The 17,090-nt window shown below is 45.6% G+C and overlaps 1 protein-coding gene across 1 annotated transcript in view; it reads left to right on the forward strand.

The window, feature by feature from the left end:
• The first annotated feature begins 27 nt into the window (after positions 1–27).
• The window catches only part of TAF5 (TATA-box binding protein associated factor 5), a 43,553-nt gene continuing 26,490 nt past the window's right edge, over positions 28–17,090 (forward strand). The window contains exons 1-4 of the mRNA XM_029610293.1: positions 28–574; positions 5,545–5,785; positions 14,344–14,659; positions 14,890–15,053. Coding sequence (XP_029466153.1) covers positions 58–574; positions 5,545–5,785; positions 14,344–14,659; positions 14,890–15,053 — 1,238 coding nt within the window. The 5' untranslated portion in view covers positions 28–57. The remainder of the gene's footprint in view (positions 575–5,544; positions 5,786–14,343; positions 14,660–14,889; positions 15,054–17,090) is intronic.

The following is a 17,090-nucleotide window of genomic DNA, read 5'->3' on the forward strand; positions in this document are numbered from 1 at the left end:
CCCGGGCGTGCTCGATGTGTGCCCGTACTGTCGCAAAGGCTACAGTCCGGGCCAAACATGGCGGCGCTGCCCGAAGAGCACAATGAGGCGGTGAATAAGCCTGACCCACTGCTGCAGGTGGATGGCAAGGTTGAGACCGCCAATCCCGAAAATGGAGGAGGAAGAGAAGAAGAAGGAAGTAGCGGCAATAACAACGGCAGCAACAATAGTAACAGCGGCGGCGGCGCGGGGAATGGCACCTGCACTCCTCAGTTGCCAACACCGCCTCCTCTGTCAGCAGTCGCGGCCCCCGCTCCCACTCCGCAGCCGGCGCCGCCCGAGCCCCAGGACCGACAGACGCTGCTGGCCGTGCTGCAGTTTCTGCGGAGGAATAACCTGAAGGAGTCCGAGGAGATCCTGCGGAGGGAGGCCGGGCTTTCCGAGCACGCCGACGGCTCCCTCAGCCCCAGCGGCGAGGCGGACGGCGCCGAGGCGATTCTCTTGAGCCGGGTGACAGCGGCTGCCGGCGGCGGGGCTGGGGCGGTCACCACCTCCAGCGCCGTCGCCGCCACCCCTGTTCCCGCTGCTGTTAAAGGTAAGAGGACAGAGAAACGAGCGCGCTATGTCAGGAAAGAATGGTTTAGACTGAGCTGGCGCTTCTCTGCCTTTGAAGATATAATCTCTCTTCTTTCCCCTCCTTCCATCCACCACATAAAAATTCCTGATGCTGTCCTCTAATTTTGGGTCCAGTGTTGGCAGTCGTGCACCGTCCCTAGGAGGATCCCTCTTCAGTTTCTCTCGTGGAAGCCGTGAAAGATTATTGGGCGCACTTGGATTTCAGCTTAATAGCTTTACAGCTAGCAACACTGCCCTCCCCACTCCCCTCTACACGAACTGGCCTAGAAGGTTTAGGACGATTCTCGTTTATGTTTAAGCACGTGTGCACCGATAAAATAGGTACCCCTTGAAAGGTTAGACAGTTACTAGTCCTAATGCCGCACTTAATTCTCAATAGACATAGCATATTTTGCACACAGTGAAGGACAGATAAATGTTTTGAGATCTTATTATGTCTATTTCTAATGGATAAATAACATGTTCAAGCTGTGAACAAGAACCTTTTTTTTATTTGACTGTTCTCTTTTCTGTGATCAAATTTATTCCTGGAGTTTTCAGTGGGGTTTTAGTTGTATATTTGTAATTGGATTAATTGTCATGTAGTTGAATTTGAAGGAACACAGTCAATTTATCATAGTGCTTGGAATAGCTTACCAGCAGAGATGGTAGAAACTAAAACTATGACAGTGTTTAAGCATGCTTGGGACACACAAAAAGAACAGGGGTGAGAGCATGAGTATGATAAATAGGGGGGAGCATCAGTGTTGGTTTAGCTATAGAAACTCGTATCCTTATTTACCCAGAAAACCAGAGCATCCAAGAAAGGAAAGGGTAAAACTGATACAAAGAGAAAATTCCTGTTACGGTAGTACAACCTCCAGTTTCCTATTGCAGCTCAGTGGTCAGTTCTTAAGCAACATTTTTTAATATCTGCTGGACATTCATATAAATTTGTATTGTTTGTATATTAAATATAAATGCAATTTTAATTATAAAACAATAGATTTCTGAACCTTTCTGTAGATCTGGATAATCTATTTTGCTCTTATTTTGGATCTTGTGTGCTCTCCTCCCACAACAGGTCCTCATGTGTGTGCATGCCCCTCCCTCCAGGGATTCCCTTGCACACTTACTTTTTGGCTCCCGCACAGTAACATTCACACCCCGTTCCTCACCCCAAATCCATTTTGTTACTCGCACCAGGTCCACCACACTGTTACTCTCCTCTCATTACCAGAAGACAGTAGAAGAGTGATGATGCCTCGGGCCGTGTTATCCTCCTTTCCATAGAACATGAGAGCAGATAAAGACCATCTGTCCATCTATCCACACCTTCCACTTGGCTTTATAATTGCTTCTTCTACCTCCTGGTACTAAATTTGGGCCTTTCTTTCTACTCAAAAACATGCAGCAGGGTCATTTTTAACATAGTAGATGTCTACAGGTAAGGACCAATTGGCCCCTCAGGTAGTCCCCAACTACAGGGCTATAGCAAAGGGTGTTTCCCAGCTGTCAGCTGTGCAAAAGCTGATCACTTACAGGCAGAACTCCTAGTTTCTTACAATTCAAGCTTCAGCTTCTTCGTTCTGACAAACCATTCTTAAATGTACTCGATTTCCAGATCTCATTTCAATATCTTTCGGCTACTGTAATTCTCTATATTTGGGCTTACTTAAGTAATCACTGAAGGTGTTACAATTATTACAAAATTCTGCAGATCAGATGATTATGGTCTTCCTTTACGTTCTCATATTTCTCCTGTGCTTATGACTTTCCATTGGTTTCCAGTCTGATGTCTGTAATTTTAAAATGATCACACTTATTTTTAAGTCCATTAATGAGCTTTTAATTCAAAGTTTCCCTGCACTGAATTATTTACCAATCAGTTTGCAGATTACGATCCGCATCTAAACAGCTCCTCAGGGTGTCATCTCAAAAAACAAGAAGATTGAAGGAATCTCAGGACCAGTTGTTTCAGGTTACTGGTCCTATGCTCTTGAATGAGCTTCCTGAATTAAAAAAAAAGGAACATGATTACCTGCGTTTTAGAAAAATCCTCAAAGGCTACCTGTTTTCAGCCGTATTTAATAGTGATGATGATGCAGGGCTAGCATCCAAACAGAGAGAGGAAGGGCAGCAGGATCTCAAGGGGTAACTAGTTCTTTTTGGTGATGCCTTAATGTCTGTGTTTTAATTATAGTGATGTCATCCTTTTATGTTACTCATTTTATGTATGTTGTGTTGTAACCCGTTGAGGTTATATAAATGCTTTTAAATAAATAAATTCCAGGGCCATAAAATCTGATCCTTGCCACTGTTGTCTGTAGAATCACAGGAAACCAGCAAACTGGGAGGCCAGATAGGCACTTCTACATCCCTCCCCCAAGGTCTGGTGCCCAATTCACATTTCAAATCATGCAGCACTAGTGTGTCCCATGCAGCTCAATGTTATGTTATCAGCCTCCCACTAGGAAGCTACATGATTTGACTATTTCAGTAGTTCTTTCCTGAGCATTACATTTACGTAGGCAATGCAAGGTCTTCAGATAGCTAGCTGAAAGAGAAGTCTCTTGCTAGGCATAAAAATGACTGCAGAAAAGGACCAAATAGTCCATCCAGTCTGCCCAGCAAGCTTCCCATGGTAGTATCTGCTGCATCATGCAGGTTACCCCTATGGATCAGTCAATGCTGCTTGACATGCTTTGCTTATGGACTTTGCCGTAGAAGCAGACCTGTATTTTTCCACAAATGTCTGCACATCAGTACCCCAGACTGTAAAAAAAAAAAAAAAAAAAAGTCATGGCTCATGTTGGTTGTCTCTGAATCAAAATTCCTTTTTCCCACCACCCTCACCCCTCTCTGTCAAAGCAGAGAGCGATCTTACATCAAAAGCATCAAGGCTTATTGGTTAAGTGTAGAAATCCCTTGCTTTCTGTTAAGCAGGTTACCCCCATGCTTATTAGTTTCCCAGACCATAAAAGTCGGGGCCCTCGTTGGTTTATATCTAAATCCAATTCCCCTTTTTCCCCTGCCGTTGAAGCAGAGTGCAATGTTGGAATTGCATAAAAAAAAACTTATTGATTAAAGGTAGTAACCACTGCACCAGCTAGTTACTCCCATACACCCTTTTCTTCATTTCCATCCTCTGGCATTTAGAGATCCATAGTGTTTATCCCATGCCCCTTTGAATTCTTTCACTGTTTTTGTTTTCACCATCTCCTCTGGAAGGGCATTCCAGGCCTCCACCACCCTCTCCATGAAGAAATATTTCCTGATGTTGGTTTTCAGTCATCCTCCCTTGAGTTTCATTTTGTGACCTTTAGTTGTTCTGATTTCTTTCCAGTGGAAAAGGTTTGATGTTTGTGCATCATTAAAACCTTTCAGGTATCTGAAGGTCTGTTTCGTATCTCTCCTGCACCTCTTCTCTTCCAGGTATACATATTCAAATCCTTCAGCCTCTCCTCATAAGTCTTCTGATATTGACCCCACACCATTTTGGTCGCCCTTCCCTGGACCATCTCCATCTGTCTCTATCCTTTTTGAGATACAGGCTCCAGAACTTAACACAGTACTCGAGGTGAGGCCTCACCAAGGACCTGTACAAGGGCATTATTTCTTACTGGATATTCCTCTGTCTATGCAGCCCAGCATTCTTCTGGCTTTAGCTATCACATTGCGTCGCCATCTTCAGATTTCCAGACACTATCACCCTCTCTTAGTCCATGCATATCAGTCTTTCACCCCCATCACATACAGCTCTCTTGGACTATTGCACCCCAGGTGCATAACCTTGCATTTCTTGGCATTGAATCCCAGCTGCCAAATCTCTGACCACTCTTCAAACTTTTCAAAATCATTTTTCAATCTCTCTATTCCTTCAGGTGTGTCCACTCTGTTGCAGATCTTAGTATCATCTGCCAATAGACAAACTTTACTATCTGTCTTTTCCGCAATGTTGCTCGCTAAGATGTTGAACAGAACCGGTCCCAAAACTGATCCTTGTGGCACTCCGCTTAACACTGTTCTCTCTCCAGAGTAGGTTCCATTTACAATCACATGCTGTCTTCTATCGGTCAGCCAGTTTGAAATCCATGCCACCTCCTTGCTGTTCATTCGCAAGCTTCTCATTTTATTCACAGGTTTCCTATGCAGATCTGTATCAAAAGCTTTGCTGAAATCCATGTATATCACATTGAGCGTGCTTCCTCGATTCAATTCTCTAGTCACCCAAACAAAAAAATCAATCAGATTTGTCCGACAGGACCTTCCCCTGGTAAATTCATACTGTCTCAGTTCTAGAAATGTACTGGATTGTAGATAGTTTACTATCCTTTCTTTTAGCAGAGTCTCCATTAATTTTCCCACCACTGAGGTGAGGCTAACCGGTCTGTAGATTCCAGCCTCCTCTCTGTTACAACTCTTGTGAAGCGGGACCACCACCATTCTTCTCCAATCTTGAGGCACCAAGTGGACCCACCAGGACATCTTTGAGTTCTCTTAGTAACCTGGGATGTACCTCCTCTGGCCTCATGGTCTTGTCCACTTTGTTTTCCTAGCTTTTCCCATACATTCTCTTCTGTAAAAGGAGTAGTCTACCCCATTCCCTTCTATGGTCTTGTCAACCAGCAACTTACCTTCTCCAGGGTCGGCTTTAGTGAACACTAACTGAAGTATTTGTTTAACATTTCTGACTTTTCTTTGTCTCTACACATTGCTCCTTGTCACCTCTGTTTCTCTATACCACTTCAGGCTTTCCTTCTTTCTCTTGCTTTAGTGCTGATATTAAATTATCATCAGCTTTCTAATCTGTATGTGATTACCAGGTAATGAATGCGCCAGGGCCCAAATATCTCGGTATTTTTGAACCTTGTCAAAATTGATCCCTAAAGCTGCTTCTTTTTTTCCTCTATTTGCATTGTGTGTAACACAGAACTTTTATTTTTCCAGTTGTGTCTAGTGTCATTGCCGAGGACCAGCCAGATGTGAGTGCAGTGTTATCTGCCTACACTCAGCAGGGAGACCCTGCTAAATATCAGGACTACTACAGTGGACTGAAGCGCTTCATTGAATCTGTGCTGGATTGCCATCGTGCAGAACTCTCTCAGCTCTTCTATCCTCTCTTTGTACACATGTATCTGGAGTTGGTCTATAATCGACATGAGAATGAAGCCAAGGCATTCTTTGAAAAGTAAGTACATTAGTATTAAATCTTTTGTTTCAAACATTTGTTATGTACTATGTTTATATATGTGAAAACAGTTTTGTTTAGTGGGTAGCATGTATTTGTGTGCATGCACATTAAAATGTCTTGGCATATTTTACTTAAACACTGTGGTATTTATAAATAATTTAGACTTTTAAGTCATGATAGTTTGTATCTTACACACTGTGCAATGTATGATACAGCAGATAAAGGTTTTTAAGAGTTTCTTTGAAATGACATTTGATAGTACAAAGTTTTTTAGGATTTTTTGGGTTTTTTTTTTAAAGTAATGCTAGCTTGATGTTAGATATAGAGAGGAAGATATAGATATATAGATGTATTCCATGTACTAAGAAAGGTGGTAGGAAGGCAAAATGATTACCGGCATAGTTAAAAGGTGAGGTGAAAGAGGCTATTTTTGCCAAAAAACATCCTTCAGAAATTGGAAGAAGGATCTATCTGAAGAAAATAGGAAAAAAGCATAAGCATTGGCAAGTTAAATGTAAGACATTGATAAGACAGACTAAGAGAAAATTTGAAAAGAAGAACTAGGGGTCACGATTTGAAACTCTAGGGAGGAAGACTCAGAACCTGTGTCAGGAAGTATTTCTTCATGGAGAGGGTGGTGGATGCCTGGAATGCCTTTCCGGAGGAAGTGGTGAAGACTTACTGTGAAGGATTTCAAAGGGTCATGGGAAAACAGTGTGGATCCATAAAGACTAGAGGATGGGAATGAAGAGAAGAGGCATGGGGGTGGCTTGCTGGAATGGTGGCTACTACAGGAAAATCTGTTCTTACCTGCTAATTTTCGTTCCTGTAGTACCACGGATCAGTCCAGACCATGGGTTGAGCCTCCTGTCCAGCAGATGGAGACAGACCAAAACTGAAAGGGTATTCTATATCAGGACAGAGCCTACCCTGCAGCCCTTCAGTATAACCATTGTCAAAGCAGATAACTATAAAGATAACCAGTGGAAGACCAAGTAACCATAACAATGAAAAAACTGAACAATTGAAAAACATTGAATGTATTCTGTATATGAACGCTCTTGTATAAATATCCATTGTCATCAACAAGATGCTTCCGGTGCCTCCAAAGACAATCACAGATGAAGGAATCCAACATCCTGCAAAGGAGAAAAGAGCTTCGAGTGGATGGCAGGAAATAACAGGGAAGGGTGTCTGGACTGATCCGTGATACTACAGGAACGAAATAGGTAAGAACCAATTTTCCTTTCCCTGTATGTACCCGGATCAGTCCAGACCATGGGATGTACCAAAGCTTCCCTACAGAGGGTGGGACCGAGACAGTCCTACTCGAAGCACCTGCCGACCGAAGGAATCAAATACTGGCGCCTGAACATCAAGGCGGTAATGCCGAGCAAACATATGCAGGGATTTCCACGTAGATGCCCTACTTATCTCCTGCAGAGACACCAATTAACTCTCCGCCCAAGAAGTAACCTGAGAACGCAAGGAATGAGCCTTTAGGCCTTCCAGAACCACTCGGCCTTGACAGATATAGGCCGAAGAAATTGCTTCCTTCAACCACTGAGCAATCGTAGCCTTAGAAGCCTTGTTGCCCCTATTGGGGCCACTCCACAAGACAAAAAGATGGTCCGAGACCCAGAAGTCATTTGTAACCTGAAGATAGCGCAGTAAGACGTGTTTAACATCAAGGTGGCGAAGATCACCCCCAGCCGTGCTTGCTATATCTTCAGGAGAAAACGCAGGAAGCTCCACTGACTGATTGACATGAAAGGAGGAAATAACCTTTGGCAAGAAAGAAGGTACCGTCTTAAGGGAAACCCCAGAATCAGAAAACCGAAGGAAAGGCTCCCTACAGGACAACGCTTGAATCTCCGACACCCTCCTGGCGGAGCAGATAAAAACTTGGAAGATGGTCTTGAGTGTCAGATCCTTAAGAGTAGACCGGCGGAGAGGTTCGAAAGATGGCCGAGACGAAGAGGATCGTCCGTCGCCAGGTTTACTAGGTCCGCGAACCACAGTCTGCGGGGCCACTTGGGCGCTACGAGAATGACCGGACCCTTGTGAAGTTCTATCCTTTTGAGAACCTTTCCCACTAGGGGCCAAGGAGGAAACACGTACAGGAGAACATTGTGAGGCCAGGGAAGGACCAGGGCATCCGCTCCTTCCAAAGAGTGCTCCCTCCAGCGGCTGAAGAATCTGGGCGCTTTGGCATTGTTCAAGGTAGCCATCAGGTCCAGGTGAGGAGGACCCCACCTGCGGACAATCAGATCATTGCTCCGTCTGACAGTTCCCACTCGCCGGGATCGAGATGCTGACGGCTCAGGAAATCGGCTTGCATGTTTTCTTTGCCCGCTACATGGGTACCTGCTAAGCGATCCAGATCCAGACAAAGAGCTTGCTGGCTTCTAGGGCCACCAGACGACTCCTGGTGCCCCCCTGATGATTGATGTAGACCACTGTGGTGGAATTGTCCGAGAGCACTCGCACCGCTTTGCGGCGGATCATTGGAAGAAAAACCTTGAGTGCCATGCAAACCGCGTGGGCCTCCAGCTGATTGATGTGCCAGTGGGATTGGACTGGGGACCAGCAGCCCTGCCTAGCCTGGGACTGACAGACTGCGCCCTAGCCGGAGAGGCTGGCATCCGTCATGACTAAGATCCACGGCGGAGTCTACAAGGACATTCCCTTCAAGAGGTGCGCTCGAGATAGCTACCATTTTATGTCGGCGATGGTAGAGTCGGAGAGTGGAAGAGGCATCTGAAACTGCTCCGATTCTGGCTTCCAGCGGGACAGTAAAGCTTTCTGTAACGGTCGCGTATGTGCAAAAGCCCAAGGGACTAGGCCGATAGTTGAAGCCATGGTCCCCAAGACCTGCAGGTAGTCCCACGCCGTGGGAAGCGGTAGCGAGAGAAGGTTGCACACTTGGTCCATCAGTTTGAATGCCCGAGCGTCCGGCAGAAACACCTTGCCGACTTTAGTATCGAAGCGTGCCCCCAGAAACTCCAGGACCTGGGAGGGCTGAAGATTGCTTTTGGGAAAATTGACTATCCACCCGAGAGAGGGGAGGAGAGCGAGGACCCAGTCAACCGCTATCTTGCAAAGAGCCTCCGACTTGGCACATACGAGCCAATCGTCCAGGTAAGGATGGACCAGGACTCCTTCCCGATGGAGAGCAGCCGCCACCACCACCATGACCTTTTGTAAAGGTGTGCGGCGCGGTGGCGAGGCCGAATGGAAGAGCCTGGAACTGGAAGTGTTGGCCCAGAATGTTGAAGCGGAGATACCTTTGATGTTCGCGTCTGATAGGTATGTGTAGATAAGCCTCCGACAAATCGAGGGAGGCCAGATATTCGCCTGTGCGAACTGCTGCTATCACTGCCCTCAGGGTTTCCATTTGGAAATGAGGTACCGAGTGCCTGGTTGACTCTCTTGAGGTCCAAGATTGGCACGACGAAGTAGATGGAATACTGGTCTGCGCCGTGTTCCTCCACTGGGACTGGGACTATGGCTCCCAGTCCCTGGAGTCTGGCAAGAGTCTGGCAGATGGCAGCCCGCTTCCGGTGTCCGCAAGAAGAGACTATGTACAGATCTGGCAGATCCCGAGCAAACTCTAATGCGTAATATTTTTCTATCACCTTGAGGACCCACTGGTCCGACGTGATTTTGACTCATTCCTCTAGAAACAGGGAGAGATGTCCACCTAAGTTTGGAACGGAGGAATGGGCCAGCCGGATCTCATTGGGAATCGGGCTTTGCGGTTGTCAGAAAGCTCTGTTGTTAAAGCTTGTATTTAGCAATCTGTAGTTATTTAGAATAGTTGTGGGTGGATCCTTGGACCAGTGGCAGGTGACCACGCCCTCGGGGGAAATCCCGAGAGGGACCACTGGTCAGGCCTAGTGTAGGAGACAGACACATACTAGTTCTTTTATTAGACAATATAGTAAACCACCAGAGGTGGCAGTAGTGAGCAGGAAGTGCCCGGCTGGGCTGTAGTCCCTCAGGTTCTGGAACAGCGATCCCAAGGTGGCTGAGCTGTAGAGAAACTAAGAAAGTGAGTAGGCAATGCATGCGGCGTTCAAGAACAAGTCCTTGATGGTAACACTCACACAATAGTCTCTTAAAGCAGCCCAGGAGATGATATGTATTAGGCCCTCGAGGAGCGAGTACCTGGACCTAGGGAAAGCTCTGAGAGAGAGATGGAAACTCACAATGTTGTAAGCAGCGATGACTTCTTAGCAGAAGTGGTATTCAGGAGCAAGTCCGGGACGTGGGCCCTCGAGGAGCGAGTACCGGTTCCGGACTGTGACCTGAAAAGAAAGAGAGAGCGAGGTCCCCCGAAGAGCGGGTACCTCTAGTGAAGTCAGAGGAGGCAGAGTAGCTAGGGTTGTGGAGAGTGAATCCCATCCGCAGCGACCAGGAGGAAGCTAGGTAACCAATCCCTTGCTAACTCGTCTTGTTAGCGAAAACTGAGACCTTAAATATCTGGAGCTGGTGACATCATCTCAAGGGGACGCCTCTGAGGTTTGCGCCAACGCTGGTACATCAGTCGGGCCGCGCGCGCCCTTGGCATCTGATCAACATGGCGACTTGCAGCGTCGAGCCGGTCTGGGAACGCCGGAGGAGGACAGCCTGAAGACGCTGCAGCAGCTAGCCTTCCATCAACCCCAAAGGGAGTCGCCAACGAGGTAAGGTGGGCGGAGCAGAGACGGACAGCGACGGACACAACAGCTGTTGAGTTTTGCGGGTTACCATCTCTGAAGGCACAGCGTCCCCGAAAGGAATGAGACCAGGACTGAGACCTGGAGGTGGTTCCCCTAGGAAAGGAACCCCGCGCCCTGTTATACCTCCGCTGGCCTCTGAAGTGGGAACGCGTAGGGAAGAAGGACCGAGACTATTTAGGGCGGTCTTCCAGCAGCTTATGGACCTTATTCTCACCCAAGGATTTAATAAGCTGCTCTAAGTCCTCTCCAAAAAGCAACTTACCCTTGAAAGGAAGTGTGCCCAATTGAGCCTTGAAGAAGAGTCCGCCAACCAGTTACGCTTAGGGAATGGGAAGCCCCCTGAGATGGGGCTGCGAGTGGGTAGAGCTTTGGACAAGCTCTATCCTCTTCCCAAGGATTGCCTAGACATGCTTAGAATTCCCAAGGTGGATTCTTCCGTATCTGCTGTCACTAAGCACACCACTGTTCCGGTAGTGGGCGCCACAGCTTTGAAAGATGTCCAAGACCGCAAACTTGAATTTTATCTCAAGCAGATCTTTGAAGTCTTGGCCTTAGGGGTCCAGGCTACTATCTGCAGCAGTCTCATGCAGCAGGCAAGTCTTAGGTGGGTCCAACAATTGCTCAGCACCCAGAAGCGGAGCAAGCTGAAAGACTGGAGAGCACGGTGGCATATGGAGCGGACGCTCTCTACGACTTACTCCATGTACAGGCCAAGGCGATGGTTTCAGCAGTGTTAGCCAGACGGCTCCTCTGGCTGCATAACTGGTTGGCGGACTCTTCTTCCAAGGCTCAATTGGGCACACTTCCTTTCAAGGGTAGGTTGCTTTTTGGAGAGGACTTAGAGCAGCTTATTAAATCCTTGGGTGAGAATAAGGTCCATAAGCTGCTGGAAGACCGCCCTAAATAGTCTCGGTCCTTCTTCCCTACGCGTTCCCGCTTCAGAGGCCAGCGGAGGTATAACAGGGTGCGGGGTTCCTTTCCTAGGGGAACCACCTCCAGGTCTCAGTCCTGGTCTCATTCCTTTCGGGGACGCTGTGCCTTCCGAGATGGTAACCCGCAACACTCAACAGCTGTTGTGTCTGTCGCTGTCCGTCTCTGCTCCGCCCACCTTATCTCATTGGCGACTCCCTTTGGGGTTGATGGAAGGCTAGCTGCTGCAGCGTCTTCAGGCCGTCCTCCTCCGGCGTTCCCAGACCGGCTCGACGCTGCAAGTCGCCATGTAGAAGTGAGCCAGTAGAAGTAGTGTATTTGGATTTTCAGAAGGCGTTTGACAAAGTCCCTCATGAGAGGCTTCTAAGAAAACTAAAATGTAATGGGATAGGAGGCAATGTCCTTTCGTGGATTACAAATTGGTTAAAAGACAGGAAACAGTAGGAATAACTGGTCAATTTTCTCAGGGAAAAGGGTAAACAGTGGAGTGCCTCAGGGATCTGTACTTGGACCTGTGCATTTCAATATATTTATAAATGATCTGGAAAGGAATATGACGAGTGAGGAAATCAAATCAGCAGATGATACAAAAATATTCAGAGTAGTTAAATCACAAGCGGATTGTGATAAATTACAGGAGGACCTTGTGAGGCTAGAAGATTGGGCATCCAAATGGCAGATGAAATTTAATGTGGACAAGTGCAAGGTGTTGCATATAGGGAAAAATAATCCATGCTGCAGTTACATGATGTTAGGTTCCATATTAGGAGCTACCACCCAGGAAAAAGATCTAGGCATTATAGTGGATAATACATTGAAATCGTCAGCTCAGTGTGCTGCAACAGTCAAAAAAGCAAAGAGAATGTTAGGAATTATTAGGAAGGGAATGGTTAATAAAACGGAAAATGTCATAATGCCTCTATATCGCTCCATGGTGAGACCACACCTTGAATACTATGTACAATTCTGGTCACCGCATCTCAAAAAAGAAATAGTTGCGATGGAGAAGGTACAGAGAAGGGCAATCAAAATGATAAAGGAGATGGAACAGCTCCCTCTATGAGGAAAGGCTAAAAAGTTTAGGGCTGTTCGGCTTGGAGAAGAGATGGCTGATGGGGGGGATATGATAGAAGTCTTTAAAATCATGAGAGGTCTAGAACAAGTAAATGTGAATTGGTTGTTTACTCTTTCGGATAGCAAAAGGTCTTGGGGGCACTCTCTGAAGTTAGCAAGTAGGTTATTTGAAACAAATCAGAGAAAATTCTTTTTCGTTCAACGCATAATTGAGTCTGGCATTTGTTGCCAGAGGATGTGGTTAGTGCAGTTAGTGTAGCTGGGTTTAAAAAAAGGTTTGGATAAGTTCATACATATATACCCATATACACACACACACACACACACACACACACATATATATTTATTGATAGACACTCTATATTCTGCCTTTTACCAAAACAATGTTCGCAAGACAGATTACAATCAGTTAATTTACAGTTGCAATTGAATCATAGTTTACAGCCATAGAATTAAGGATCCCTGGGGGCAGAGTCTGAAAAAAAGAGCTGAGATAGAATATTATGATTGCTTGATGGGTAACAGTGCTGGTCTTCCTCTGTTGTCTGCTAGATGCATTAAAATTTAAGTATAGAAGAGAGTTGGCATAGTTGTGACAAACTGCAGGATCCAGGATGGCGTTGAAGAGATGTTAAATACAGATGCTGGAATAGGAAAGCCCTTGGGGCTTGATGGGGTGGTCTCATGAACAGAGTTCCTGTAGTCCTTGTAGGGATGATAGTCTTTGTCTTGGTGTCTATAAGAAGGTCTGCGTGAATAGCCATGCCTTGACTAGTGTCCTGAAGGTAAGCTTCAAGTGAAGGGGATGCGCTAACTTATTCTTCAGTTTTGGGGCATGACAGCTGAACGCCTGCAGTCTTGTACAAGTCACACATCACATTTTTGCATTATGTCTTAGTCTCCAGTGAATTTTATGGCTACCAGAACTTTGTGTTTATGGCATATTTAAACTTGCTGTGGGTGAGAACCTTATATCATAGGAAAAGCTCAGTATTGTTTTATATGCAGGTTTTAACAATGTAGTTTTACATATGATGTTTTGACATATTAGAAACTAGTCACATATTGAACCAGGCTGATGAGCTGACAGTAATCACACTTCCCAAGAGTCCTACTCATTACTCAACAATTCCACCAGCTGGCTTAACAGCATACTTTTATCAGACTCCAACGGACATAGGTCTATGTCCTTTAGCCAGAAAATTATAGCTGAAACACTATAGCTTCTATAGCATTGCAGCTTCATATTTTGCCCTCATAAATGTCAGTGAAGTGGATTATGGCAGGTTACAAGTGGGCAGGAAGACCAGGACATGGTGCAGGCCAGCCACCTGCAAAGACGTGTTAGTAACCAGGGCAGCAGTAATCATAGAAAACTTGAGAAAGTGGATCTGTTGTGAGGATAGTGACATCCGAGTGCTGGGCAGTAATTAGCATTCTGCCCTAGGAAGGTTTTCCAAAAATGTAGATACCACCCGATTCAATTCATAGAGGACTTAGGTTGAGGGAAGGGCATGATGATGGTTCTGATAGAACTTTTATTTTTTTGCAAAAACATGAACCTCATATGTTTCTTGCTCTTGGTTGTGGTATTTTTGATGCCTTCATTTACAGTGGCTTCCTGGGTTGATGTAACCAAACTGCAGGTGTAGCAAGAAAAAGGGAGGTGTAAGGATTAATATAGGGCAAACGGACAGTACCTACTTCTAAATGGGTTGAAGAATCCACAAGACCTGCATGCCTGTATGTGCATGACTCATTTTTCATGACAGTGTAAGAGAATCTGTGTCTATGGATACTATAATATTTTAATTTATGGATATCTAGGTTTCACGGTGATCAAGAATGCTATTATCACGATGACCTGAGGGTGCTGGCTAGCCTGACAAAACAGGAGCACATGAAAGGTAATGAAACAATGCTGGATTTCCGAACAAGCAAATTTGTACTGCGGATTTCCCGTGACTCTTACCAGCTCCTGAAGAGGCACCTCCAGGAACGGCAGAACAATCAGATCTGGAGCATCGTGCAGGAGCACCTCTATATTGACATCTTTGATGGGATGCCTCGCAGCAAGCAACAAATAGATGCCATGGTGGGAAGCTTGGCAGGAGAGGCAAAACGAGAGGCTAATAAAGCCAAGGTAACCACATTCCCTATTGTCTGGAGGAATCATTTCACATGGTGCTGATGAAACAACTTGCCTTTTAGAAAGGGAGCCGAGTCTGTATCAAAGTCAGTTTTAGCCTGAAGCTTTAAAACATTGCATCACACCTACCTCTAGAACAATGATTATTGTCCAACAATAGTAGTACAGCAGTAAGCAGGCCTTTTAAACTATTTTACATCTTTTTCCTTCCCAAATTGCTCTAGGTTTTCTTTGGCTTATTAAAAGAGCCAGAAATAGAGTTGCCTCCAGATGATGAAGATGAAGAAGGGGAAAATGAAGAAGGGAAACCAAAGAAGAAAAAGCCTAAAAAAGATAGTATGGGATCGAAAAGCAAGAAACAAGATCCTCATGCACCTCCACAAAACAGGTATCGCCTGCAGCATGCGAGGTGCTTTCCTTTTCCCATTCCTCTAGCAAGTGACGACTAACTCGATGTGGTTTGTATCGCTGCATGGTTATGGCACTTTTATGTATATGGTGTCATCTGTGTGCAAAATACCGTTCAAGATAATTTATAACAACATAAGAAATGCAGTGCTTGGGCAGACCAAAATCCATTGAGCCCAGCATCCTGTTGCCAACAGTCAGTCCAGATTGTAAGTAATCGGCAGATCCGAAAAAGTAGATCTGTTTCTTGTTCATTCCCAAGGATAGCAATAGCTTTCTTTAGTCTACCTGGCTAATAATGTTATGGCCCTTTCCTCCAGGAATGTGTCCAAACCTCTTTTAAACCCAGCTGTGCTAGTCATCTTGACTGCGTCTTTTTTGGCAACAGATTCCACAGCTTGTTTGTGCACGGAGTGAAAAAGTAATTTTGATGATTTGTTTTAAATCTGTTGATTGTTGGCTTCATGGAGTGTCCCCTTGGTTTAGTATTATTTGAAAGGGTAGATAATTACCCTTTTATGTACCTATAGAAACATATAGAAACATAGAAATGACGGCAGAAGAAGACCAAACGGCCCATCCAGTCTGCCCAGCAAGCTTCACATTTTTTTTTTCTCATACTTATCTGTTTCTCTTAGCTCTTTGGTTCTATTTCCCTTCCACCCCCACCATTAATGTAGAGAGCAGTGATGGAGCTGCAACCAAGTGAAATATCAAGCTTGATTAGTTATGGGTAGTAGGGGAAGTAACCGCCGCAATAAGCAAGCTACACCCATGCTTATTTGTTTTACCCAGACTGTGTTATTCAGCCCTTATTGGTTGTTTTTCTTCTCCCCTGCCGTTGAAGCAGAGAGCTATGCTGGATATGCGTGAAGTATCAGTTTTTCTTCTCCCCTGCCGTTGAAGCAGAGAGCTATGCTGGATATGCATTGAAAGTGAAGTATCAGGCTTATTTGGTTTGGGGTAGTAACCGCCATAACAAGCCAGCTACTCCCCACTTTGTGAGTGCGAATCCTTTTTTCCACATTTCCTCTTGCTGTTGTAGCTTAGAGCGATGTTGGAGTCACAGTAACCATGTGTATGTTTATTGAATAAGGGTATTGTCTCCAGGCAGTAGCCGTCATTCTGGCGAGCCACCCACTCGTTATTGACGGCCTCTTGATTTTATGGATCCACAGTGTTTATCCCACGCCCCTTTGAAGTCCTTCACAGTTCTGGTCTTCACCACTTCCTTCGGAAGGGCATTCCAGGCATCCACCACCCTCTCCGTGAAGAAATACTTCCTGACATTGGTTCTGAATCTTCCTCCCTGGAGCTTCAAATCGTGACCCCTGGTTCTGCTGATTTTTTTTCCTATGGAAAAGGTTTGTCGTTGTCTTTGGATCATTAAAACCTTTCAAGTATCTGAAAGTCTGTATCATATCACCTCTGCTCCTCCTTTCCTCCAGGGTGTACATATTTAGATTCTTCAATCTCTCCTCATAAATCATTTGATGAAGACCTTCCACCTTTTTGGTCGCCCTTCTCTGGACCGCCTCCATCTTGTCTCTGTCTCTTCGGAGATACGGTCTCCAGAACTGAACACAATACTCCAGGTGAGGTCTCACCAAGGACCTGTACAAGGGGATAATCACTTCCCTTTTCTTATTCGATATTCCTCTCTCTATGCAGCCCAGCATTCTTCTGGCTTTAGCTATAGCCTTGTCACATTGTTTCGCCGACTTCAGATCATTAGACACCATCACCCCAAGGTCTCTCTCCTGCTCCGTGCACATCAGCCTTTCTCCCCCCATCGAATACAGTTCATTCGGATTTCCACTCCCCATATGCATGACTTTGCACTTCTTGGCATTGAATGTCAGCTGCCATGTCTTTGACCACTCTTCCATCTTCCTTAAATCCCGTCTCATTCTCTCCACTCCTTCCGGCGTGTCCACTCTGTTGCAGATCTTAGTGTCATCCGCAAAAAGACATACCTTACCTTCTATCCCTTCCGCAATGTCGCTCACAAAGATAT

The sequence above is a fragment of the Rhinatrema bivittatum genome, chromosome 7 (genome assembly GCF_901001135.1).
Source record: "Rhinatrema bivittatum chromosome 7, aRhiBiv1.1, whole genome shotgun sequence".
Classification (NCBI taxonomy): Eukaryota; Metazoa; Chordata; class Amphibia; order Gymnophiona; family Rhinatrematidae; genus Rhinatrema; species Rhinatrema bivittatum.